This window comes from Mauremys reevesii, linkage group 11 (assembly GCF_016161935.1).
Source record: "Mauremys reevesii isolate NIE-2019 linkage group 11, ASM1616193v1, whole genome shotgun sequence".
Classification (NCBI taxonomy): domain Eukaryota; kingdom Metazoa; phylum Chordata; order Testudines; family Geoemydidae; genus Mauremys; species Mauremys reevesii.
Window position 1 is genome coordinate 43,080,744 of NC_052633.1, and position 25,256 is coordinate 43,105,999.

Here is a 25,256-nt window from a genome sequence, read left to right on the forward strand (position 1 = left end):
AGGATAGGCAACTGAAATAGAAGGACAATATGAAAACAAGAAGGGTGACACACGTCTGTTTGAATATCCAAGTGTCTGCACTGTATTATTTACATTTTTCTCATTTCTGTATTTTTATATTTTATGGAAGCAATAACTTTTATAATGAAGTATTTTCAGAAAAGAAATTAGATAATTGCATTTATTTCAAATAAAATTAAACTTTAATTAATTTTTTAAATACATGATTAGGCAGTATTGTCCTTGTATTCAATCATCTATCTTGTTGCTTTGTTTGTTTATTTCTTGCATGGAGGAGCATAGATATATAGGAGTCGAGTCAAGTGTGGGTTGGAAGAAAGAGCTTCACAAATTGATGCTTTACATTTATTCACTCTCTTTGCCAGTAGGTGGAGCTGCCATGTTAGGTGCTTGTCTCCCCCCCTCCCCACCTTTTTCTTTTCTCTCCCCTACCGCCCCTCCTAATAAGCTGTTTTCTAATATATGTTGGGTACCATAGAGTGAGACTGAGAACAGGAAGCGGAGGCAGAAGCAAAGAGGATTCTGGAAAGGTCTCTGTGTTTTCTTTTCCACTGAGAATGCAGAAATTGTAATTAATTTGCAAACCTTTGTGGGCAGAAATCTGGATAATTTTAGGAGGAGGCATATTATATTATCATATCATTTTTGGATGCTGGGCTTTGCTGTGATTTGTTGTTCTCTTTTCATCAGGTAAGCTGACAAAACATTTCATTATATACCTTAGAAATCAGAGCAGTGTAACCATTTTCACATTTCAAATTCGTATTGCAGCCTCTGTTTGTTGCTAATGTAAAGCAAAAGAAAGAATGGGGAATTTAAAGCCATTTTGAATTGACTATCTGTGGTGTGATTTTTTTTTAAACAGAGTGAAGCCTGATATCTGGCCTCTTACTATAAATATGACATTGTGTTGCAATGTCTTCTTTACAAAAACTGATTTTTGTTAAATGTATATTTTCTTATAATCAAGGTATATATTTCATTGACTCATCTGGAGTGTTTTATGTCCCCAGTGGAAGTGATATTGATCTTTAGGAAGAAGAATAAATATATTGGTGCCCAGCAATTAAAAACAGCAGGTTTAATAAGGTTGTCAAATTCTAGAGATCCAGGGATATAGACAGTATGCAACTAATTTATACTTAGCTCAGACAGGTGATGTTTTAAGAAGCCTAATGTAATTGCCTAGGTTTTAAAAAGATATTTAAGGAAATGTTGTTCTGTACAATTATTTGTTTCTTGGAATACAGGTTATGTTAGTCTTTATATGGGAGGAGGAGTTTACTAACAGTTAATAAAGCAGAGGCCACATTATTTATGATATAGCAGACATTGTACAGTGTATAACATTAATTCCTTTTCTTAGTATATATTTCTTAAAACGACTATTAAGAAAGCAATCAGAAGAGTTTTCATGTCCCTTCTGTGTTACAACTTCCCATTAAGCCGCTTAAATTCAATATTATTATTAATAATTCTAGGAGTGAGCCACTAAGGGTAAATTGAGAAAAATATCTCTTAGCTATCACTTTGATAAATGGGATTATTTTTAAATAGCAGTTCCACAAATATCTGTGTATAACAATATTATGATGTTCTTTCATTTGGAGATTATTTTCAAAGACAAGCTGTAGAAATCAATAAAACACAGAATTATAAGAAACACTGCTTACAAAGCAGGGTCTCACCTTGTATACAATAGCACTTTTAGGTTGGTATGTAAAGTACGACTGGATCCCAGATATTGGACAGAGCAGTTTCTGAGGCCTGTGCTCAAAGCAAGTGAGGGTATGGAAGAACTAAGTGTTTGTTTCCACAGTGCCTAGCTCAGTGTTAACACAATTTAAATAAACAAATACATGATTTTAAGAATTTAACGTTTGTGGTTTCTCGTTTGGATTTGGCAAGGAGATGATTTAAGAAATCACTTTTTGACACTGACAATCTAGTTAACTGTTGCCCTGTCTCAAAATCTCCATTTCTGAGGGAAGATTGTCAAGAAAGTTGTAGAGCAACAGTGACAATATTTGGAGTTCTCTGCTCTCTCTGTTCCCAGGCACTTTGGTTTTCAGGTTTGGGTATGTTATAGAAAATGTGCTTATATTGTTAGTTCATGATTTCTTCCTTTTGATGGTCAAAATTATATGTCCATATTGATTCTCTTAGATCTAACAACTGGATTCAATATTGCTGTCCATGAAATACTGTTGACATTCTAGTGGTCACTAGCAGGAGAAGATAGAGTCACCAAAATGACTTAGTTCATTTCATTTCATTCCTTTTTTTTTTTTTTTTTTTTTTTTTGCTGTGGGAAATATTGAGCAATAAGTCACCTGTCCTCAGGGCTCCCTCTTCTGGCTTTTCAAAGAGTCCTGTTCAGTCACTATTACTGTTTAACATTCCTTTGGGGGATTAGTGACGAAGTGTGGGCTGCATTTTCATCAGTATGCTAATGACATTCTGCTCTATATTTCTATTTCTTCTGGCCCATCTGATGGCACTGTGTGACTTACCCTTTCTCTTAGGGTGAAACAGAGAATCATAGAACTGGAAGGGACCTCAAGAGGTCTTCTAGTCCCATCCCCTGCACTCCAGGCAGGACTAAGCATTATCTAGATCAGCGGTTCTCAACCTGGGGCCCAATTAGCACACAGCTCAGCTGTGTGCTAAAGGCCAGCCTGAGAAGTGGAATCCAGGTTCCCGGTTGACCAGCGCGGTGGGGTCTGGGCTGCTTCAGTTTCTATATAGTACCGACAAGGACATTTTGGAGAGGAATTGCAGCTCTCCCTTAGATTTTGCCTGGTCAAACATACAGTAGTAAAGGAGTGACCAGGTCAAGATTGGACTGATACCTTTCAATTAGAAATCTGTCCAACCCTCTGGCTTTTTTTAAATACTTTTAATAGACTCTCTAATCTACTCTGCCTGAATGCCTCCAAGAAATCAACTTGATCTTCTGATCGAGTTGGAAAAGGTAGTGAATTCAGACCTTGGAATGGATGGTTTGTAGGTACAGAGCACCATATAGAAGTCTTGAAATTGAATATTTATATCTATTTGTGAGGTAAACAAAGCTTTGGGTTTTCCCCCTCAAATGTTAGTTATGGTATTCAGCAGAATATCTGCTAGAAGTTTTCCATTTTTTAAAAATTTTTCTTGACTTCCAATAGGACTGTTGAAGTCTAAATAAAGTCCATACATCTTGTGCTATGTGGAGTTTGCTCTCTGCATGTCTTATACTGAGTAGTTGCTATAGTTTAGTTGGGATAGGAAAACAGAAGTATTCCAAATCTCTGGTTCTTAATGTTTCAGATAATTTTGAGTTTAGATTATTATTTTTGTAAGAAACATAAGCAATAATTTTTCCTGTCAGATCAGTTTTTAATGCTTCCCTTAGACCAACCTGTAAAGGAGCTGATTGATTTTCAAATAGAGAGTTATTTCTTTTTTTTTAAAGAAGAGTAAAAATTGTGACTCATTTATTCAATCATCATCTCTTAGTGTCTGGGACCACGATGAGAAGATTTTCTTAGAGACCTATCCCGATCTAATCAGCTACTCTTCCAAGGGTTTTTGTCCAAGCAAGGATTATGAGCAGACAGACTCTAACAGAGCCTGACTGAATCAAAGGAATTACAGATACATGTCTGCAGGAATGGGGAACTCATATGATTGCTCACATAGCCCAAGTGCTCTGCTTGTCACAGCAAGATTGTCAGAACATAAACTGGTCCCTCTTTAGGCATCATCAGCAACCATTGCTATGGAACAGCCAATGACGATACAGTGCTAACTAGAGATCAGGAATTAACATCTCAAGTCGGAGGCTCTGTGTGAATTTTTACTAGTATTTACTGTTTATGTTTCAGTAGCATCAGGGGGCCCCATTTTACAAGGAACTCTATGCCCTAAGGGCCTGTCTACATGCACGCTTAGTTTGTGGCAAAGTGGGGTGTAAATCTCAATCACACTAGCATTCCGCACACTAAGCATCTGTGTGGATCCTGCTGCCATGCACTAAAAGTTCCCAAGTGCTCTTTAGTCTACTCCCATTTCAAAGTGGGGTAGATCAAAGCGCACTATGTGACTTTTAGTGTGCAGCAGCAGGGTCCATATAGACACATTATGCACAGCAGACTAGTGAGGGGTAGGTTTTCACCCCAGCTTGCCATGAACTAAGTGTTCACATAGACAAGGCTAAGAGATGGGCCCTGCTCCAAAGAGCTTACAATCTAAATAGATAAGACAGATAAAGTGTGGGGGAAACAACTGTAGCATACAAGCAGAGTGAACAGAACTCTGCAAATATTGTTAGTTTTGGTATTATTAGTTTTTGTTTATATTAGTATTTTAGTTTATATTAGTATTATGAGTTTTTGTTTTATATTTATTTAATATATATTTAATGTTTTATAAAGCAAATGTTGGTAAGGAGGGAAGGCAAGAGGGGATACACTAAAAAGAACAAAGGAAGGGAACATTGAGAGAAGGGAGGTAAGTGGGTTAGGGGGAAGAGAAGAATGAGACTGAAGAGAAGTAGCTGGGAGGGAGAGGGCTGGAGAGGACACAAACAAAGCACCGGGCAGCAAACAGAAAAGAATGTCCAAAGTAAAACAGTGAAAACTGTAGAAAACATAGTCTGATGATATTGCCACTGTCCAAAGGTACTTGCAGAAACTGCTTCTGTAGCTAGTCTGCTGGCTGGCTTCAGTCTTTGGCCCCGCTGGTGCTCAGCCTAAGGAGTTCCTCCCTTCTTCAAGCCTACATGATGGGGGAAGGGATGTGACTGTCCCTGGGGTTGTGTGTCTCCTCTGCACAGTTCTGGGTCCAAAGTAGGTTTGGGGCTGAGGAAGTCCTGACTGTGAATCATCTTACTCCTGTTTTCTCAACATGGATTCTGTTATGAGCAGATGCCCAATGGTTATTAATCCAGGCAGTGTATTTGCTGGGGACCCTGAACATTCAGGATGATAGCTGAGCCATAGACATCCTTTCAGTATAGTAGGGACTCAGACATGGTATTATGGAGGCGGATATTGTAGAGGTGGCACCTTGACAATATAGAACCATTTGTCTGTAATGCAACTGAAAACTGAAGAAACATGAAGTATTTGTTTTTCTATTATGATAGTCCCAACCCTAGTGATAATCTGTGTTTGAGAATATTTCCCTGTCTGTATGATCTTTCATTTATTCCCAGAGTGAATTTCATTTATGATTTCCTGCCCACACTTCCAAACTCTTAAAGTTCCTTTCTTTGTCGTGACTGGGGTTCATAAAATTTAATTAACCTGCTTTCACACCTTCTTGCAGATCATTAATGAGGAAGTTAAATAAGATTTGACCTAACATCAGTCCCCGTAGCACCCCTCTTAATACCACCTTTTCAGATTATATACATTTCCATTTGGTATTTTCCTTTGTTTACTGCTCTTCAGCCAGTTTTCAAACTTTGTGACACTGGTCATATACAAACCCATTTTAATTAATTTTTCAACTAAGATTTCATGAAACTTGTCAAATATTTCACTAAAATAAAAATGTCTTATACTTGTTACATTCCCTACATCAATTAATTTTGTAAATCCTGTCAAAAAAGCAAATGGTTGTCTGGTGTGACAAATAATAATAAACTTCTAGTTCACATATAGCACTTTTAATTATATATTACTGTTATTGATTACTATTCCATTATTTTTATTATTAATATTTATATTGTGGTAATGCCTAAAAGTAATGCCTATTCTGTGATTTCTAAAGCAGTTTTGCAAACCAAAATGGGTGGGCTAATTTGAATGAATTCATACAAATACTTTATATGAATTAGTGAAACCACTTTGCATTTAGATATTAACTGTTGATGAGTGGTTTGTTAAATGATTGGGGGCATGGATCAGATTAGCAAGCAAAGTCACTCATCGGTAATCCATATTTAAATGCAACCTCAGACCAACACAAAATTTCATCACACAAAGCAAAACAATGAAGTCATATGAGAACTGTTTAAACTGCACAGTATATAATGCGTCCCTATGTATTAGATCCTTTTAGAGAGCTTCTTGGTTTAATAGAGTTGCACAGAAAACAAACTGCAGTGATGATGTGCAATCTGAGGGAGGAATCATATGCTGGTGATAATAAGCAGTGCTGTGTATTCAAGCAATTTCTTCTGCCCCCTGGAAGAAATTTACTATTTTGTATCACACTATTGTAGAAGAGGGATTTCTTGGAACTTGTTAGTTTTTGCAATTACAACCAGGAATGAAAAAAGGCTACTTGACAATGTTTTCTCTCTTGTTATGTTCCTAGTTTAAGAAGCTGCATGCCCTTCTGATACAGTATACCTAACATTATAATTGAAGCATTTTTAAATGCTTGAGTGGCTGTGTCATGTCAGATGATGCACCCATAATGTCTAGCATAAAATCAGGCATTAAAACCAGAGTGAAAATCTTTTCACCACATCTTATGGACATCAATTTTTGTGCTCATAGACTGGAACAGAAACCTTGATTTCTTTTGTCCTACTTCTGAAAACGTTGGCACAGCTTACTAGAAATTAGTAGTGCATTGTACATTAATCTTTTTAGTCCTGTAAACACATCTGAGCACATTTGGTGCAGCTTGGCATATACTTGGAAAAGACTATCACTGAAGAAAATGCGCTCATCACAATTGAATTTACCAGGCTAGCAGGAAGAAACCAGGTGAACCAGAAGAGGCTGGTTCAGGTGGGACTCTGACCCACTAAGTACACCCAGGAGAGGAAGGGTATTTACACCCCCTTCCTTCCAGACAGAAGCCTATCTTGTCTTTATTCCTGCATGGCCAGGACAAAGCCCTTTATAGCAAACAGATGACTGATATAGCACCAACCCCTCCAGATATTTACAAACAAACTGAGTTTGGGTGCATAGAATCCAAATAATGAGCTGCTTAAATATTATGATGACAGGAGCCATGTAAGTCAGCAAGGACTTTTACACATTGGTTAATGTGTATAAAAGGAAACTAAAGTATAAGCAGAAATCAAGTGAAAAAACTGCTTGCTGAAGTTTCTGTTCCCTTGGTGAGTAGCTCAGCTTTCTTAAAGGCAAATGAAATGGGGCACGCCCCCATCCCAATCAGGAGAAGGCTAATGAGCACCTCTGGGTGCAATCCCTACCAAATAGACTCACCTGCACAGCCTGCTCCAGTTGGAGGAAGCAAACTTTAAAAGGAGAGCTGGTGGCAGGAAAGGGCCCTACCTAGGAGGAAAACTGCTGTGCCTCAGAAGGAGTGGACTCTTGTTACAGAGTAACTGAGGGGGGAAAAGCTAACAAGACTCCACTGCCCAAAGGCTTACTAAAACATCTTTCAAAGGGAGAAAGAGCTTTGAAGCTGCCTGAGTATGACCCCCTGCCCAGCACAGCACCTAACACTGGTCCTTTTTACACTGTGAAAGGAAGATTTCAGCTATATTAGATAACATTTTATACTGTAAGCCCTAAGCCTAACTAATAAATCTTTTCTTAATTACTCTAGCCATATATATAATTTAGTCAATTTATATTGCATGTTTCTCTCTATTTTCTGTACTTGCCAATAAAATCTGTGTTTTATTGAAGATAATTGGATGTGGAGACCACTAAATGAGGGATAATCACTAATGCACATAGCAGACAGATTTTTTTTTTGTTATGTTAAACTCTAAAAAATGTTTGTGGTTCTGTTCACCACAAAAAGGAAATTCTCCCTTACCCGAAGAGCTTCCAGTCTAGTAGAAAGATAAGTCTAAGAGAAATGCACTTAGAAAATCAGGGAAAGGAATAGCATTGTGTCCCCACTAGGGGAGTATTGTTTGGTTTTGCTTTTTAACTCCCTTTTTGGGGTATTGTAGCAGGTGTGTGTCTTCAGAAGGGATTTGAATAAGGAGAAGGTGATGGGGTGGCATATGGGGGAAGGAATTACATGTACAGCAGCTGGCTTTGAAAAAAGCATGAACATTGGAACGGAAGTAGACAAATGAGACATCAGGGTTGGTGTCCTTGGCTGCTGAACAGTAATCTCAGAGTGAGCTAAGTGGTTAAAGGCTTGAAGACTGGGTCAAGGACCACAATCTCTCATGCAAAACAGTGCAACAAGGAAGCTGGTGAGAAAAGTAATGGGAAGTGTGGAAAGCTTTCTTACATCAGCAAACTAAAGTCTGGCTCCCAGTTGTCTGACTGTAGCATTTGGGCCAATACCAAACAGCTGGAAAAATGCTATTCAGCCAAGGCTGAATTAGAAGCTGAATTGTGGCTTAAACATTAAATAATATATTTTCATGTATTTACTTGACCATTTATTGCAGCAGAATGCTAGTCATAAAAACAGTATTTAGTCAACCTCACAGTCTTATTAACCAGAATGTATTACGTTTTGTTAATACCTCGCTATTGTGACTATAATAAAATAGGCCTGATTCAGATTTCAGTCACACTAGTATAAAACCTGGATACCTTTTGTGAAGTAAATGGCATTGTAATAGTGTAAAACTGAAGTGAGATCAGAATCGGGCCATCATTGTTAATTACACAAACTTTCTTTACTGGACCCCTATATTTAAAACCATATTTTTCTCATTTTACTGTTTTAATACAAATTGCAGGAGTGGAGAATGATACAAATAGCCCTGCCCCAAAGCTACTGAAACCACTTAAACCTGTATTCTTTCAGGGTTTCTGAATTCACTCCTGATTAGGACTGTCTGATACAGTGGAAGAGGGTGGAGTGAGAGGGAGTGGGTGAAGGTGTCTAATATTGGGGTGGTAGGTGGGATAGGAATGACAGTCAGAGGATAACCTGAACAGGGCAAAAGAGAAGTGGATGGAGATGGTAGGGAAAGATGAAGGAAATGGAACTTCCTCAAAACCTTTCATCAGCCTGGGCTGCAGCCCCATCAGAAATGGCTGTAGGGAAAAGTGGAGAAGCAATGGTCCAGCTGAGCATGCTGCAGGTACAATAAGAAGGAAGCTGAACATCCTTCTATTTGGCTTTTGATAGGATTTTGAAAAAATATTTGTCAAAGGCCAAACATCAGGATTTACTTTGTATGCAGCCAAATACCTATACCAGGAGTGGCCAAACTCCCTGACCTGAGCTTCATACAATAATTTTCAGAAGTTTGAGAGCCACAAGACATGCACAACCTGATCCGTGGGGCAGCGCCTGCTGGGGTGCAGGACTTCTGCCCCGATGCCCCCCCACTGGGCCAAAGCCCTTAGAACCCCCACCATGCAGGGCAGAAGCCCCTGGGTCCCACCACCCCGCCACAGGGCAGAAGCCCCGAGCTCCCCGCTTCCCAATCTTGGGAGGGCGGGGGGCTCCAGGAGCTGCACTTTAACTGTAAAAGAGCTGCATGCGGCTCACAAGCCACCGTTTGGCCACACCTGACCTATACTCAACACTACATTTCAGTTAATCTCTCTACTTCATAACCAGTCAGTGTTCCCAGTCCTCAGACTTAACTCCAATGAGTTGCACTACTGCAAGTGTGGGCCAATGACTGTGCCATTAATCTTGACTACTGGAATACAGAAGCATCCCTCTCTGTGCTGCTTTGCAGCAAATCTTGGTTGCAATGCTGCAGGGTGTTTTTAGCTTCCATGACAGGTCGATCTTTCCTTTGAATACACCTGCTGCTTTGGAGCCAACATCCATGGCCTTCTGGAGCTCACATGGCTCAAAAGCCCATGGATATTTTCAGCTGGATCTGTCTTCAAGTATCTGTCTTAACTTCGAATGACCATATGTGCGCCAGTTTGGGTTACAGTAGTCACATTTCATTAATCTTTTTCTTTTTGGAGTTTTATTTTTTATTTTGCCTATTTTTAAAAAAGGTAAAAAAATAATTTTAAAAGTAAGTGTAAAGACAAGAATGGCAATCATAAAGAGGCTACTTGTTGATTATTGTAACAAAGATGTGCCGTGGCTTTTGCTGGAGCAAGTAACTATATAGTTTTGCTCTATGCAAAACTGTTCCCATATATAGGCTATATATATATAGGTGTATATATATGTTCCCATACACACACACACACATATTCAGTTAAAAATTCTTGTGAAAAACAGTTAATACATGTTTAATAAAATAAGAGTCTGCAACAAACTCATAAAAACTTCATCCACCATTGAAATGTGGCCAGCTTGTGGTGATTTGAGTTTGAGATCCCTGGTTTAGAGAGAACTTATCTTGCTTCCAAAATCTAAAGCCTGTGCTGTGCAATATAACCTGTGAAATGTTAATTGTTTTAATCACTTGAATGTTGAGTTATAAAGAATCCTATGATGACAAATTTCTATTTTTATGTTTCTGCAAACCACATAGTTTTGTGGATATTTTATTTTAGTTTTAACTATTCAAGTAAAAATGTATCCCTGGTGAAAAATCTATAAACAAATTTAAATCCAAATTATATTTTTGTAATTATTTTTGTTTAATGGTGATGCCAGTGAATCTAACTCGTTAATAGCACTGGCTAGCTCAAGGCCTGGGGGAATAGACTAGTAAGTGCTGTTCGTATTTCCACATATCTCTGCAAATAAATGTATCTCGTTCCTGACTTGCAACACTCTTGCTATTACCAGAGACTGACAGTTATTCTGAATTCTGCCAAAGGTGGTTTTTGCTTTGTGTGGGGCTACAGCTAGAGGCCACAGAGCCCAGGACAAAAAATAGAAGCAAGAATATCTTCTGTCCTCTAAAACAGCAGCCTTACACCAATTCATTTGCTCCCATTCCTGCACCCCCGTGCACTCAACCCCCTCACACTCACAAGGTGTTGTGTCTGCCACCTTGATGTTTTTCTTCACCTTCATTTTTAATCTTTCCCTCTTCTTTCTAGGCTTATCCCCCCATGCAGACCTCCTCTCCTACTCATTCCTCTGGACGCTTTTCTTCTGCTTCCTCCTTCTCTCTGGGTGCTTTGCTTCTTGTTTTCCTAGTCCCACCCCATAGCTGATCCACATACGTGAGGATGGCCATTAGTTCAGGGTTCTGCATGCTGTTAGTTTGTGTTGAAGGTGCTGTGTGATGACTCTGTCACCTTTACCAGAACTTTCTATGTACTGGTTCTCCAAAGCAGCAGAAAAAGACAACCCTTGCTAGGCGCGCTGCTGCTGTTAGTGAGGGTGACTGCTGCAGTCAGTCCTGTTCCTCAACCCTCCCTCCCCCCACAACACCTCATAGTAGCAACTCTGGTTTTGTAAGGTGAACAGATGTCTATTATGGACATGATGAGATAGCTAAACTCATTATCACTTGTCATTTAGAAGAGAAATTTAAAACCAGGATCTCTGCGTTTGTGAGCCTAGTGTACTGTTTAGCCCAGAGCAAGTTGCCTAATTATAAGCCCTTGAAAATAAAGGAATAGAATAGAAACAATGGGGACATAAGGTCATTTTACAAAATCCCTTTGCTAGTCTTGCACTTATGCCAACAATAATCAAAGACATATCTGTGTGACAGTGTTTTAATGGACTGAAAAAGCTCAGTAGTCAGCTTTTTTCTTAGGTTCCAGATGAAGACATAACTCAAGTCCCAGTGCTCTAAGGGCAAAAACAGAGCCATGACAAATGTCACAAAGTTGAGTATTTTTGTCACTTGTGTATTTCTTTGCGTAAATATGAATGGTGTAGACAGAATATAGCAATAATTAGCACTGTTTTCTTATCTACATTCTAGGTAGATGACATATTATTTTAAATAATTAATTATAGATTCTACAGGGTTCTGCACTGAAACTTTCACTTTCACCAGTAACTTGTCTTTAGATGTCATTAAAGTCTTTGTAGATGCCTTCAGGCAATTTAGTTTAGCTTATTCAGATATAAAAAAAACCCACTGATGGCATATCTTCAGCTCAAAGACATTTTACTTCACTTCTGAGAGGTTTCAAATATAAGTAATGGAAAAAGGAATCACATATAAGAGAAATATAATGCATCCACTCAGCAGCAGAAATAATTTAATATAAACCCACTGTTATAAATTAGTGAAAATTAATTTAAACATATGTAAAACAGAATATACCTGGACACAAATGTGTGGCTAAATGTTCTGCTCAACTCTTCCAGCCACCAGTTAATGGAGGAAAGTGACTGAGAGAAAAGTGCAATAGGGTATATCACAAAATGTCATGCTGAAATATACTCCAATGTATTCTATGGCATTTTTTTGTAATATGGGATCTTATGATATAGTAGTCACCCAGAAATTAAGTTTTCTAACTCCATGGATTGGGATGTATACATGAGGAATCGCATATCTTGAACCTGGGCCTCCAGGCAGTGCTCAGCCCATGGCTGACACCTGGCAGTTCACTGGAACCTTGGGAGAAAGGGGCTAGCAGAGCGTTAGAGCAGAGCTCCTCTGACAAAGTTCCTGGTCGGGGGAGACATCCGGCCCTGCTGGCTGGCCCAGATGTTCTAAAGCCAGAACGAGGAACAGGAAGGTATTTGAACAACTAGGTGAATCCCTGACTGGCTGCCCCTATGCACCCTGTCTACTGACCCGACTCCTGTTTTTTCCCTCCCAACTTCTTCCTGCCTCCTTATCCCAGATCCCCATCTGCTCCTGGTTCCTTCTTTCCTGCTTTGCTCCAGGTCCCTGCTCCTACACCCTACCGGCTCCAACCCATGGCCTGACCACTGGCTCATCCCCTGACTCTGACTCCGATCTGGCTTTAACCCTTGACTTGACTCCTGACTCTGCCTCCAGCTCTGACACCTGGCTTTGGTTCCTGGCACTTGACTTGAACCATGACTGCCCATGCCCTGCTCCTTACAGTATGTTATAAACATTTAACACCCCTCTTACCCTGAAGCTGCTGCAACATGGTGCCTGTTATCTGTGAAAGAACAGATTTGCAGAGAAGTGTGGTGCCACCTTTTTATTAGTTGGTCCAAATCCTACAGGTTTTTTTTTTAAATATCCCTCTTTAAATGCACTTTTTGCATGAAGGACATTTGAACTTATTTTAATTTTCTAAATGTCTAGAATTCTCCATCTCTCTTTGAATTCTGACAGGTACTGTTCACATTCCAGCAACTAAATTGCATCTTAGCTGAACGGTAGTAACTAAGCTTAAGTGCAGTGAGATTTACAGCAAAAAATGTCCATATTCATCCAGTAAACAGGGAAGGCTAGATTCATACTTGTGCTGGCACTAGGAATGGAGAGGAAGCAGTTTGAACCTCCCTTATTCAGGGGCAGCTGAGGACTGGTTTAGCTCCCAGTAATTGCTGGGGTGCAGGACTGCCTTGATCATGCCTCTTCCTGTCCCCAGTCTTCCCTCTCCTTACCCTGAAATGCTGCATGTGCCAGGACTCCTGCAAACTCTATGCAGAGATGGTGGAGCTAGGTCTGTCCCTGGAATAGAGGTTTCTGCAGCTGGAGTATTTCCAGAGATGGAGGAGATTATACTTGTCCAACAGCCTCTTTCTACCAGCTGGACTGATGTAGGGCAAATGATGCCTTGGTCTTAGAGTGTTTCACAAAATAATTAAAGAACATAGTGTAATATTGATTACAAAACACCTATGGTACCTACATTACAGCACTAGTTATCGACAATGCAACTGCATTGCTTCTATGTCACTAGTGGAGAGAGGGCTCAGGAATTTTTGCCACTTTGTCATAAAAACTTTTTCAGAGCATGTTTTTATGCGATGGTGGTGAAAATGCTTGAGCCCTGTCTATGCTAACCTCACACTGTTGCTACCACTGGTTTAGCTTTGCCCTGGGTGGTAGTTACTATAATATGGGGTACACATTTTCCCCAATGTAGACAAGGCATAATATTAACAATGACAGTGTTTTAAAATGAAAACAACTTAATCAAATAAACAATCGTTTATTGTTCCAATAACTCTCCTAAGAAGAACCATGTTTTTTTAAGACCAGTTGTAAGGAAAAGGTTCCTAGGTCAACAGACTCAAGTGACAAGTGCTCAAACCTGTAAGGTGTGGCAGAAAAGTGTTGCTCAGCCAGCAAGGCCCAGGGGAGTCTCAAACAGCTATCTGGGCAAATGTGGCAGCTCAATTCTCAGTCTCCAGAGAAAGCCTGTTAAAGTAATTTTCAGCTTCCCCTTTTGAATGGAAATAAGGTGTGGATTTGACTACAGGATCCTTATTATTGCTGAGTATATTAATATGAAGCAGGTGTCTTGGTCAGGCTGTTTCTAGCAGATATCAGCGAAGGCCACATCCTTGTATCCCAGCATGAAAAAATCTTAAAAGAATAAAAGTTTCAGCATAGCTGCATGTTACTGGGTTGCTTGCTGAATTCACAGTCTGCCTTAACCATTCCCCCCCAGAATCAATGTCTTCTGCCCTCTCCAGAATCTCTGTGACTCTGCTGTTACTTTACCTTTCATGGTTCTCCAGCCTTTTCCTTGAGAAAAGTTCTCTCCATTTTTATATTACTCTACCATCTGCTGCAGCTTATCAACAGGAGTCCCCATTCTGTTTTTTGCATTATACCCGATGTAATATTGATGGTATCTCTTGCTTTGTTTTGCTATGTGAGGAGTACTTGTGTGGCATGACAGGAGCTTTTCCCACCTTGTTAGATGCACGCCTTTTGTGGATGGACAGATAATTGAGTCTTTTGTCCTCTTTTCTAGCACTAAAATTCACTCCATTTTTTAAATAATATTTCACATTTATATGATGTCTATTAAAATATACCAAACAGTAAAAACTAAATATTTATAATCATTCTCTTTTTCCTCTGTTAAAAATAACTATTAAAAAATTCCCCAATCTTTAGCAAATAAGATCTTCAAGGTCTTTTTAAAATTAGTTAATGCTGCGGCAACTCCCAGACCAGAAGTTAGGAGCACCATTCTGCTCCTGGCTGGCCCTGATCAAAATTCCTATTTTCTCTCATCTAAAAGGCTTAGAGGTTTGGTTCACAGGATGGTATCAGTTTGGTAAAATATATGAGATGTAACTACTTGGGCATTTAAATTATCAGCATGTATTATTATAGTAAGCATAAATTTGTATTTGCTAGGTGTGGTGTTAAATAACCAGGTGTGGTGGGTTTTTTCCTTCACTGTTTTTCCTAACTTGTTTGCATTTTCTTTTGTAGGACATTCTTATGCAAGAGGCTAAACGTAATTAAATTTGCAGGATGAAAAGATGGCACAGGCATTGCTGGTACCACCAGGACCTGACAGCTTCTGCTATTTTACTAGAGAATCTCTCGCAGCTATTGAAAAGCGTGCCGCAGAAGAAAAAGCTAAAAAACCCAAACAAGATCATACAGACAATGATGATGAAGATGGCCCAAAGCCAAATAGTGACTTGGAGGCAGGAAAGACACTGCCATTTATTTATGGGGACATACCTCCGGGAATGGTGTCCGAGCCCTTGGAGGACCTGGACCCATATTATATCAATAAAAAAGTAAGTGTTTATTAAGACTGCTGTTTGGATGCCTCTGTTGACAGTCGGGTAAAATTCTCTAGAGCAATTGAATATTTTTTCCTATTCTCTCTCTCCCTCTGTGAAAGTTAATGCATTATGTTGTTTTCATTATAATATATCTGATCCTTTAATCTAATTGTACCTTTCAGTATTTAATACTTGGAGAAATTACTGGAGAGTAATCTTCTACACAGAGTAGCATTATTCTATCAACTATTAATGATAGAGGTTAAGAGTTTAATCACTGTATTTTTAGAGCAATCAAACCACAACACTATACTGAAAGCCTATTGGCCTGACTCCAATCTGATTTATGCCATGTCTATACTGCTGTAATCCCACAGGCTATAACTGAGTTATGCCTGATTGACACCAGGTAAGTGGCACAAAATTGGCCTGAAGATTGTTGAAAACAGATTCTGGGATGGAGAAGGTTGTAGGTAACAGGGTAGTGCCAGCCAATCTTCAACTGGCAGTTTGTGGTAGGCATCATAGTAAATTTGGGATATGCAGAAGAGTTTTATGGCTTTGAAGGCTAGTTCAGGACAGGTGTTCTATGCATAAGAGGCAGTATGCAAAGGGTTCAAAGATGCTTGTGGGAGAAGTGGACAAATAAGCGGATAAAGCTGTGGATATAAAGTAGCAGTTCCAAAGCACATAATATATTTATATTTGAAAAAGACTTTGTAACCCACAAGAAGCACACTCCAGCCCCTAACCAACTGAATAATCATATTGTCCTCACCCTGACAGTACCCTTCTCTGACTCCTTCCTGTGTTGTCATCTCCTATTATTTTCTCCATCTTCATCTAAGATCTGATTCTGCAACCCCTTACTCATGCAAGCCATCCCTTAAACTTACTATACACTTTACCTTATGTAGCACCATACATCCTAGGATCTGGTAAATGAATATCCTGACTATCTCCAAAGGAGCCTGATAGCTCCACTTTGACTCTGCTTTTGATAACAAACACCATTCAGTAAAAGAGGGGACTGATTCAGCTGGCTAAAAGTCTGGGAAAACATCTGAATTTTGATTGTAAATATCCAACAACCATTAAAGAACAGAATCAAAATACTGACTGGAGGAAACCTCCTATAGGCATCACAGTGAAGCTGAGTCTTGAGGAAGAATTTGAAGAAGAGTTTTGTGGCTTCGAAGACTAGTTTAGTAAGGGTGTTCCATGCATAAGGGACCATGTGCAACAGGTACAAAGATGTATGTGGGAGAAATGGACAAGTAAGCAAACTTGTCCATTTGGTGTGACTATGTTTTTTCACCTTTCCTTTGGTGTGACTATGTTTTTTCACCTTTCCTTTGTCTTATTATATTCTCAAGCCATGAAACATCAACTTTTTTCAGTGTTCTTTTTTTCTCTTAAATTTATTTTCAGGGTTTTCATTTTTTTTCTCTTAAGCTCTCTCTTTCTAAAAGACATGTTTTGATCCAGCCAGTCTGTTTTTATCTTCAGCATTTTCTTTGTTTTCTTTCTCTGCTCTCCTTTCTTTTCTCTTTCCCATTCCCTCCTCATTCTGTCTCTTTTCACTATTGTCTCTGTCCTCTTCATTTCTCCCTCTGACCCAAGTTGTCTCTTTCTTTTCTGCTGTCCCTCCTGCTTAGACTTTTTTTTTTTGCACTTCCTTTCCATAAACCCTCTTCCCTGTTTTTCCACTTCCCCCACAACTCTGTCCTTCCATGGTATGACTGAACTTCTCCTTCACAAACAAGCCTTGCTGCTGCCCTAACCAACTTTTCTCCACAGGCTGGTACTCTGTTCTCTTATCATCCTACACATTGGCTTTTCTATGCCTGACTCCTCCCTGCCCCACTAGTGCTCCATCCAATGTTTCCTTTCTGACCGCATACCTGCGAGTAAGGAGAAGGGCACAATGCAGCATCAGCTGCTTTCAGGTTAGATAAAAACTGATGATTTAAAAAATCTGATTTTTTTTATTTAAATCTGATTTTTAATTAAATACATTTTTCTTTCTAAAATAAATCTTTTTAAAACTAAATTTGAATGTATGACTATGTTAAGGCTAACATCTACTATAATCTATTAAAATCATTTGAATTAAATGAAATAGTGTTCAAGCAGCCTACGTAACCTGCTGAAGTGAAAAAAATGAATCGTCCAGAAATTTTTGCCGAACTTGAGTGGTGGCCGCTTTTTATACAGGAAATTTGCTGAGTCTGAAGCCAAGTACTGTGAAATTATTTGAAATTTTAAAAACCCACAAACAAACAATACTGTAAGACCTGTAAGATAAACTTGCAAGAGTTGGCAGCAATGGATACAGGAAGGTGACTGACTAATCGCCACCCTGCACTTGAGCAGGGAGGAGTTTGGCTGGCTGACCGGGAGAAGAGGGCAATGCTTTCTGGCTTGAGGGAGGAGGGAAGACATAAAGCTGCTGGAAGAGCAGTCAGCATGGTGGATGACTCACCACCTAGGAATGAGGGGTTTAAAAAAGTCAGCTGGGCCTGGCCCTCCCCACCCTTCTTTACTCAGAACAGGCTGGGCAGCACCCACCCGCCCTCCCTAATTAGGTCACAAATATGCTGGGTGTTTAGCTATATCTGCTGTGGGCATTACTCTAGCTGCCCCACCAAGGGGGGCTGGGAAGGAATTTTTCCCTTACCACCATATTGTCCAAGTGGAGTAGGGTTTTTTTTGCCTTCCTTGCAGCAGGTTCAGGTGGGCTCTGTTCATGCATAGCATGACGGTCAGTAGGCCATATGTCGCAACTCTTTATTTAAGTGTATAGCGGATGTTCAGTGCAGGTACTCCATAAACTAAGGCACAAAAGAACAAAAAAATGGCTTGGAAAAGGAATTAAGGAGAGGTGCTTGGTAATTGAGCAAGCCGGGGGCAGTTGGCGACTCCTATGATTGGTACAGCAGGGAGCCAACCCGCCATCATTATAGTCCACCTTAACCCCTCCTACAAGGGGTGGTGGTCAGTAAGGTCCCGGTAAGGGAATTGCTGGAGGGACCTGGATGAAAACGGGGTGGGGGGGGAGGAACTGGTGAAAGTGCCCCCTGGAATTGGCTGGAAGTGGTAAGGTCCCGGCAAGGGAATTGCTGGAGGGAGCTGGATAAATAGGAAGGGAGCTGTGGAAGCCCCTCCCCCTCAAAATTGGCTGGAATTGGTAAGGTCCCGGCAGTGATTCTACTGGAGGGACATAAATTTTGCGCCTGCACTGCACACATTTTATCCGCTGGGTTAGTCCCAGACATCTATCTAATAATAAAGTTGTGGACTGATTAAACCCATATCTAATGTCTCTTGTCATTCTTTCGGCACAGCCAGATGATAGGCTGGGGAGCAGTGAGCAGCTTCCCACTAAAAAAAATCAGAAGGCTGATAAAGAAGACACTACAAATGATCTAAATGTCTAATAAATACTTATGAATTTTAAGCCAATATGTTTTTATGGCAATCTGAATTATGATTTTTAAATGCTTGAAGTTGGCAAAACTGTAGATAGCTCACAGAGGTAAGATAAGTCCCCTTTTCCCTATATTGTACCATATTATAATTTGAATAGCAAAAATGTACAAAAATATAAGTATAGAAGAAAAATTGTTGGTAGAGAACCTCTAGAGGAGGCTTTGGACTATATGTGACTCGTTCAGCAGGGGCATCATACTAAATTGGTGTTTGGTGATTGTGGGAGGTCTGAACTTCACAGACCTGTAACAGAAGAAGGAAATGAAAAGGTAAACAGCCCCTTATTTTGTTCATTGGAATAATCACATGATACTAACATTGCTGGTCTCCTGTAGTTAGAGTTGCTTTCCTTAGAAGCATTGGTATTGTTTTTTAAATTACCGCTCCAAGTTCAATATTAAAAATTAACTTGAGTGGAAAGTAAAGTAGATTCCAATATGTGATTACAAACCCCATCACTTACTAATGAAGATTAAATAAATTGCTCTTCTGTAGTTAATTAATGTGGAAAGAGAGTACATAGCTAATATATTAGGGTCATTTAGGCAACTCAACAAGTGTAGGGTAGAGAAGAGCTTTTTTTTTTTTTTTCATTTTTGGATACCACAGCAGTAGCTTGGTTTTGTGCAGTATTTTTAATTAAAAGGTTTTTGCATTACGTGCATTTTACCCGTTGTCTGATTTCCTGTATTATTCTACAGCCAAAGTGTTTAAAAAAAACCCACCCAATCTTCTGCTAAAAGCTAGTAGTGGACATCCTCAACAAACTTAAAGCTAATTTTTGATCATCGGTAAACTCAAAACATCATGTGGGGACAAGGATGTAGGATACAAAGGTTAAAAAAGACAAACTAGTCAGGGACTAGCTAACCCATTAGCAGTAATGAGTAAACTTCAGATTCTGTTTACTGCAAATGGCATCTGTTCTTAAATGTCTAGCAACTTTATTCTTTGAACAAAAGAAGAATGGACATCAAATGACTAATGAGAATTAATGAGAATTACTCATCCCTTTTCCTGTTGCTATCAGTTATCTAATTAGCAGAAAGTAATTTTAATCATAGAGGTTGTTACAATCAGGAGAAAATTGTGTATGAATTGGACTCTGGCAACTGACTTTGCTGCAGCACTGACCTTAAGATGGGCAGTATTTTCCCACCACCACTGACAGAAAGTCAGTCCTGGGAGTGGGAGGCAGTCTGTGTCAGCATGACTCCCTCCTAACAACAGACACATCATGTGGGTGGTCTTTCACAGCCTGATTTCCCCACGATATGTACCAGACCAATGACCTTGGGGAAAGGGCAGCTTCCTTAGCTTGGTATCTCCCCCACCAAAGTGGGGTCCATTTTACCTCCCACCAGAGAGGAGGCCTTGTGGGAGTGAGGAAGTTAGGGAGAAGGCAGCATCTCTAATCACATACTAGTTTTTACAGAGTGCAAAGCAACTTAGAAAGCAGTAATATTAGATAGCTCTGCAGAGAGCATAACAAAGACTATTCTGATATTACAAAGCAGAGTCAAGGGATTTGACAAAGACTGAAAGGAACTGTAGTAATGCCCTGAAGAAGTTTCAGGAAGGACCAAAGAACAAAGTGAATCCCAAACACATACACATTTGGAATAGAAATGACAAAAATCTAGAAGAGGATCACCTACAGGAAAGGCACCATTTGGAAAACACTGACTGTGTGTCCTTTAAGTCAACATGTAAATGACAATAAATACACAAAACTGAATGTTCACAGACAAAGTCAGTATAACTGCTATAACTGAGAACAGAGTTTGTCCTTTTGGACAGGGCCGGCTCCAGGTACCAGCCAAGCAAGCTCGTGCTTGGGGCGGCAGATTCTACGGGGCAGCATTCCGCCCTATCCTAGGGCGGCACGGAAGGTTTTTTGTTTTTTTTTTTTGGTTCCCCGATCCGGCTGCCCTGTAGGGGGCGGAGGAGGGGAGCACCCTGCAGCAAACTCAGCAGGGCAGCCCGCGTCCTTCCCTCCCAGCCGGCTAGAGTGGCGCAGAGCCCTCCCGGCAGGCGGCGCAGCGGTTGGGGCTGCGGGGCGAGTGCCCTGCTGAAGCCCTGGCCACCCCCCTTCTCTCTCCCCTTCCCCCGCTCCCTCTCTCTCCCCCACATTAGACCGGGCGCGCACTCTGCAGCACAGGGAGTCCCCCTGCACCCTGGCTCCAGCCGCCCTGTAGGGTTTTTTTGTTTTGTTTTTTTCCCCTGCTTTGCTGCTCCAGCCATGCGGTGTTATTGTTTGTTTTTTTTCCCTGCTTTGCCGCTTTGGCCATGCCACAGGTTTTTTGTTTTGTTTTTTCCCCTGCTTTTCCACTCCAGACACGCTTTTTTTTTTTTTTTTTTTTGCTTGGGGCAGCAAAAAAGCCTGAGCCGGCCCTGCTTTTGGATCTCTTTCATGGTCTCAGGCTGATGGGACTGATGTCAGCTGGCATTTTTGTTTTTCCCTTCATTTGCCTATGGACATACCAATTCAGGAAATTCATATAATTGATACTACTGTTATCTAAACTCAAAATACGGTGATTTTCTAATTATATTTAAATTCTTTAGGGTCAGAGTCTCATGCCTTTAGTCACAATGAATACAGTACTTTACAAGTAGCCCCATTTGTGGAGGATGATACTGCTAAGCTACAGTTAGTATATTAGAATTCGCCCTTAGCATTTAGATCAGGGGTCGGCAACCTTTCAGAAGTGGTGTGCCGAGTCTTTATTAATTCACTCTAATGTAAGGTTTCACATGGCAGCAATACATTTTAACATTTTTAGAAGGTCTCTTTCTATAAGTCTATTATATATAACTAAACTATTGTTGTATGTAAAGTAAATAAGGTTTTTTAAATGTTTAAGAAGCTTCATTTAAAATTAAATGAAAATGCAGAGCTCCCTGGACTGGTGGCCAGGACCTAGGCAGTGTGAGTGCCACTGAAAATCAGCTCGCGTGCCGCCTTCAGCACGCATGCCACAGGTTACCTACCCCTGATTTAGATGTTGTTCATGTCTGAGTGCAATATAATGTATTTGATTTCATTTGTAACCTTGATTTTACTTAAATACTTGATTTTATTGTTATAAGTTGTCTTTATATGTCTGAAAATGTGTAATATAAATGAAATAAAAATACATGTTTATTTTAGTGATGAAAGGCCATATTTTGCTGCCATTAACACTGATGACAAAAATTCCCATTGATACTATATGCGTTGAATACCGATCCCATTAAAATTTCTATAACACAAATTTTAGAACATTAGAAAATTAACAGTGGATAACTTAAATCAGCTGTTTCCTTAGAAATCCGACCTTTACTTGCCACAGGTGATGAACAGAATAGGACTTTCATTTCTAAAGACTCAGTCCTACAAGGTGGACAGTTCCCTTGTCTGTCATTGAAATCCAAAGGGGGGGGGGCGGGGGACAAAGTGCCAGAGTTGAAAATGCTATGTACATTGTACTTTCATTGTGTATTCTTTTTTTCCAGACATTCATAGTACTGAATAAAGGAAAGACAATTTTCCGATTCAGTGCCACATCTGCCTTGTACATTTTAACTCCTGTCAACCCCGTTAGAAAAATTGCTATTAAGATTTTGGTACATTCATATCCTTTTCAAGTGGTTAATTTTAAATGTGACTGTTTTAAAAAGTATCATTACTGAAATAACACTTTTCATTTAAATATACAAATAAATGCCCTTGTGTCTGTACATACATTCACTGAACATACTCCAATCACTCTTAAAAAGCATCAGTGTCACAACTGCAGTATGCAGCTCATCCCAAACCACAGAATTCCTCACTGAATCACCCACTACTGTCAGATTTTAAATATTTAGTTTTTAGATACAAATTTAGGCCTTTCTCCTTCAATGAGCTTTATGTGGGAAGACTCCTGCATCCATGCAGAGCCCCAGTGACTTCATTAATAAGAAATAGCTGAGTCTGATCCTGTTACTCATGCAAATACTCCCATTAAGTCTGATGACACTAATTCACTTTAGAGGACTACTTACATAAGTAAAGAGCTATTTGTATGGGCACATTGGTATTGTTTTTTTCATTAGGTGAGAAGGTGCTCCATAAGTGATCAGAATCAGAGAAAAGGAAGATATTTTCAGTTATTAGACCACTTCATCAGATGCATGGAGTGGAAAATACAGGTGACCTCACACTTGGTAAGGCAACTCACATCTTTTAATGTATTTATACCTGCTCCTGTATTTTCCACTCCATGCATCGGATGAAGTGGGTTCTAGCCCACGAAAGCTTATGCCCAAATAAATTTGTTAGTCTCTAAGGTGCCACAAGGAATCCTCGTTGTTTTTGCTGATACAGACTAACATGGCTACCACTCTGAAATCTGTCAATTATTACAGTAACAACTTAGGCCCTACACATCCTCCTGCATCATGATCTGCTAGCTTTGACCCCTGGGCCTGTGCAGAGTCCCATTGGCTCCACACACACACATAAGGCTCAACATTAATGTATCTTAATGCAGAACTGCAGCTTTAAACAATAAACTAAATGCAAAGTTCATGTTTGCAGCTACAGTATGTTTATAGTACCTGACATCAGTCATTGGTCATTTACACTGTAAGAAAATAGTCAGCATCAGAAAATTGAATGGTAAAATACAAGTAAAGCATGCACACTTACAACCCAATTTTACAAATGTCTCAGATTACTCAGAGCCTTGTAATATTAGGGGAGTGTAAAATAACCATAGTCCATAGAGTATTATCAATTCTTTTTTATGACTGCAAATTCACTTTAATCCAGTTAAGAAAGTGCAATTCACTGAAATATTATATTAAGTATATTTATGCAATTAAAGTTCATGCTCCTGCAATGGGCTTCCATGCAGCCCTATTGATACCTGTGACTTCAACTGAGCAACAGTGCAAATGTTGAAGAAAACACAACCAATGCACATGCAAGTAGCTAATTTCATGTGAGTCCTAACTCATGTGAGTAGACCTCATCAGTAATCCTACTGGTTTTAGACGGGACTACACATGTGAGTAAATTGTAGGCTGTTATTTTTTGTTGTTGTTATTTTATATTACATTAGCATTTGAAGTCTAAATCAGGATTAGTCCACATTGTTTTAGGTGCTATACAAACATATGGAAAGATAAAGATAACATCCTGTCCCAGTCTGTATTGTGTTCAGATCAAGAAAAAAACCTATACTTGTTTCATATTTTTTCATACCTAAGGATGTTGTAGATTTCATTTAAATCCACAGCCTAATAGAATTGAAAGATAAATACATTGTTTCACAATGCAGAACCATTGTGCTGGATGGTGTGTTAATTAAGATAGATGAAATTACATGCAAACTTTTAAAGTTTTATTTAGTATAAGTTATATTACTTGTATATATATTTACACACTACATATTTTCCTAATCCAGGTATTAGAATACTGTTGTGTCTTTTGGATGATATAATATATGAATGGCTTACATTCCTTGACTTCAGTCTACATTGTTCAGCATGCTTATTATGTGCACTATTTTGACCAACTGTGTATTTATGACCATGAGTAACCCTCCGGAGTGGACAAAGAATGTAGAGTAAGTTAAACATACTTATTGGAACAACAATTTTAGTTTGATGTAGATCCATTCAAGGAGCACTAATAGAAGGTTTACTTGAAAACTTGCTTATCTACACTCATAAGAGATTAGATTCCATGAGATCATCAATATCTTTCTGGCCTTTTCTCTTAAATTATGTAAGTGATTTAAAAATAGTACCTTGTTCTTCAACCTTCTGTCTGATGAATAGCTGAAGCTTTCCTGTGAGATATTACAGACTAAATCTTGTCCTCAGTGGCACTGATTTGCAAGAAGGAAAGGAAGCCTAGATAGCCGCAAACATGCATGGAAACACCTGTGTGCTTAATTTGAGAGGCCAGTCATTATGTCTCCAGAGTGCATCTTAGTGCATGTGGACATTCACCCTGGCTTGAGAGGGTATGGCTGTCAGGCAAAAAGTGTATGGGTTGACTCTCACCCTCATGAATACACAAACTGCCATTAAAATAGGCGAACTCCCTCTCTCCCCCAAAACAATAAGAAGCGGAAAACCAGAAACCAGACACAAAACAATAAGCAATGAGCTCCTGATTTCAAAGAGCAGCAACTCAGTACTTTGTTCTGACCTGACATCTGGAATGCTGCCCTGTGCTAGCAGGACTCCTAGTGAAGTGAAGATACCAGGAAGCATCTCTGCTTCTCTGTGCTGCACAGGCTCATGGTTGTGTAGACAGAATTTAGTCCAATTATGCTAACAAAAAT

General features: G+C 39.5%; 1 protein-coding gene across 1 annotated transcript in view; it reads left to right on the top strand.

Annotated features, from left to right (window-relative positions):
• The first annotated feature begins 526 nt into the window (after positions 1-526).
• The window catches only part of LOC120375107 (sodium channel protein type 2 subunit alpha-like), a 103,457-nt gene continuing 78,727 nt past the window's right edge, over positions 527-25,256 (top strand). Inside the window, exons 1-4 of the mRNA XM_039495799.1 lie at positions 527-711; positions 15,137-15,453; positions 22,432-22,550; positions 24,441-24,530. Coding sequence (XP_039351733.1) covers positions 15,187-15,453; positions 22,432-22,550; positions 24,441-24,530 — 476 coding nt within the window. The 5' untranslated portion in view covers positions 527-711; positions 15,137-15,186. The remainder of the gene's footprint in view (positions 712-15,136; positions 15,454-22,431; positions 22,551-24,440; positions 24,531-25,256) is intronic.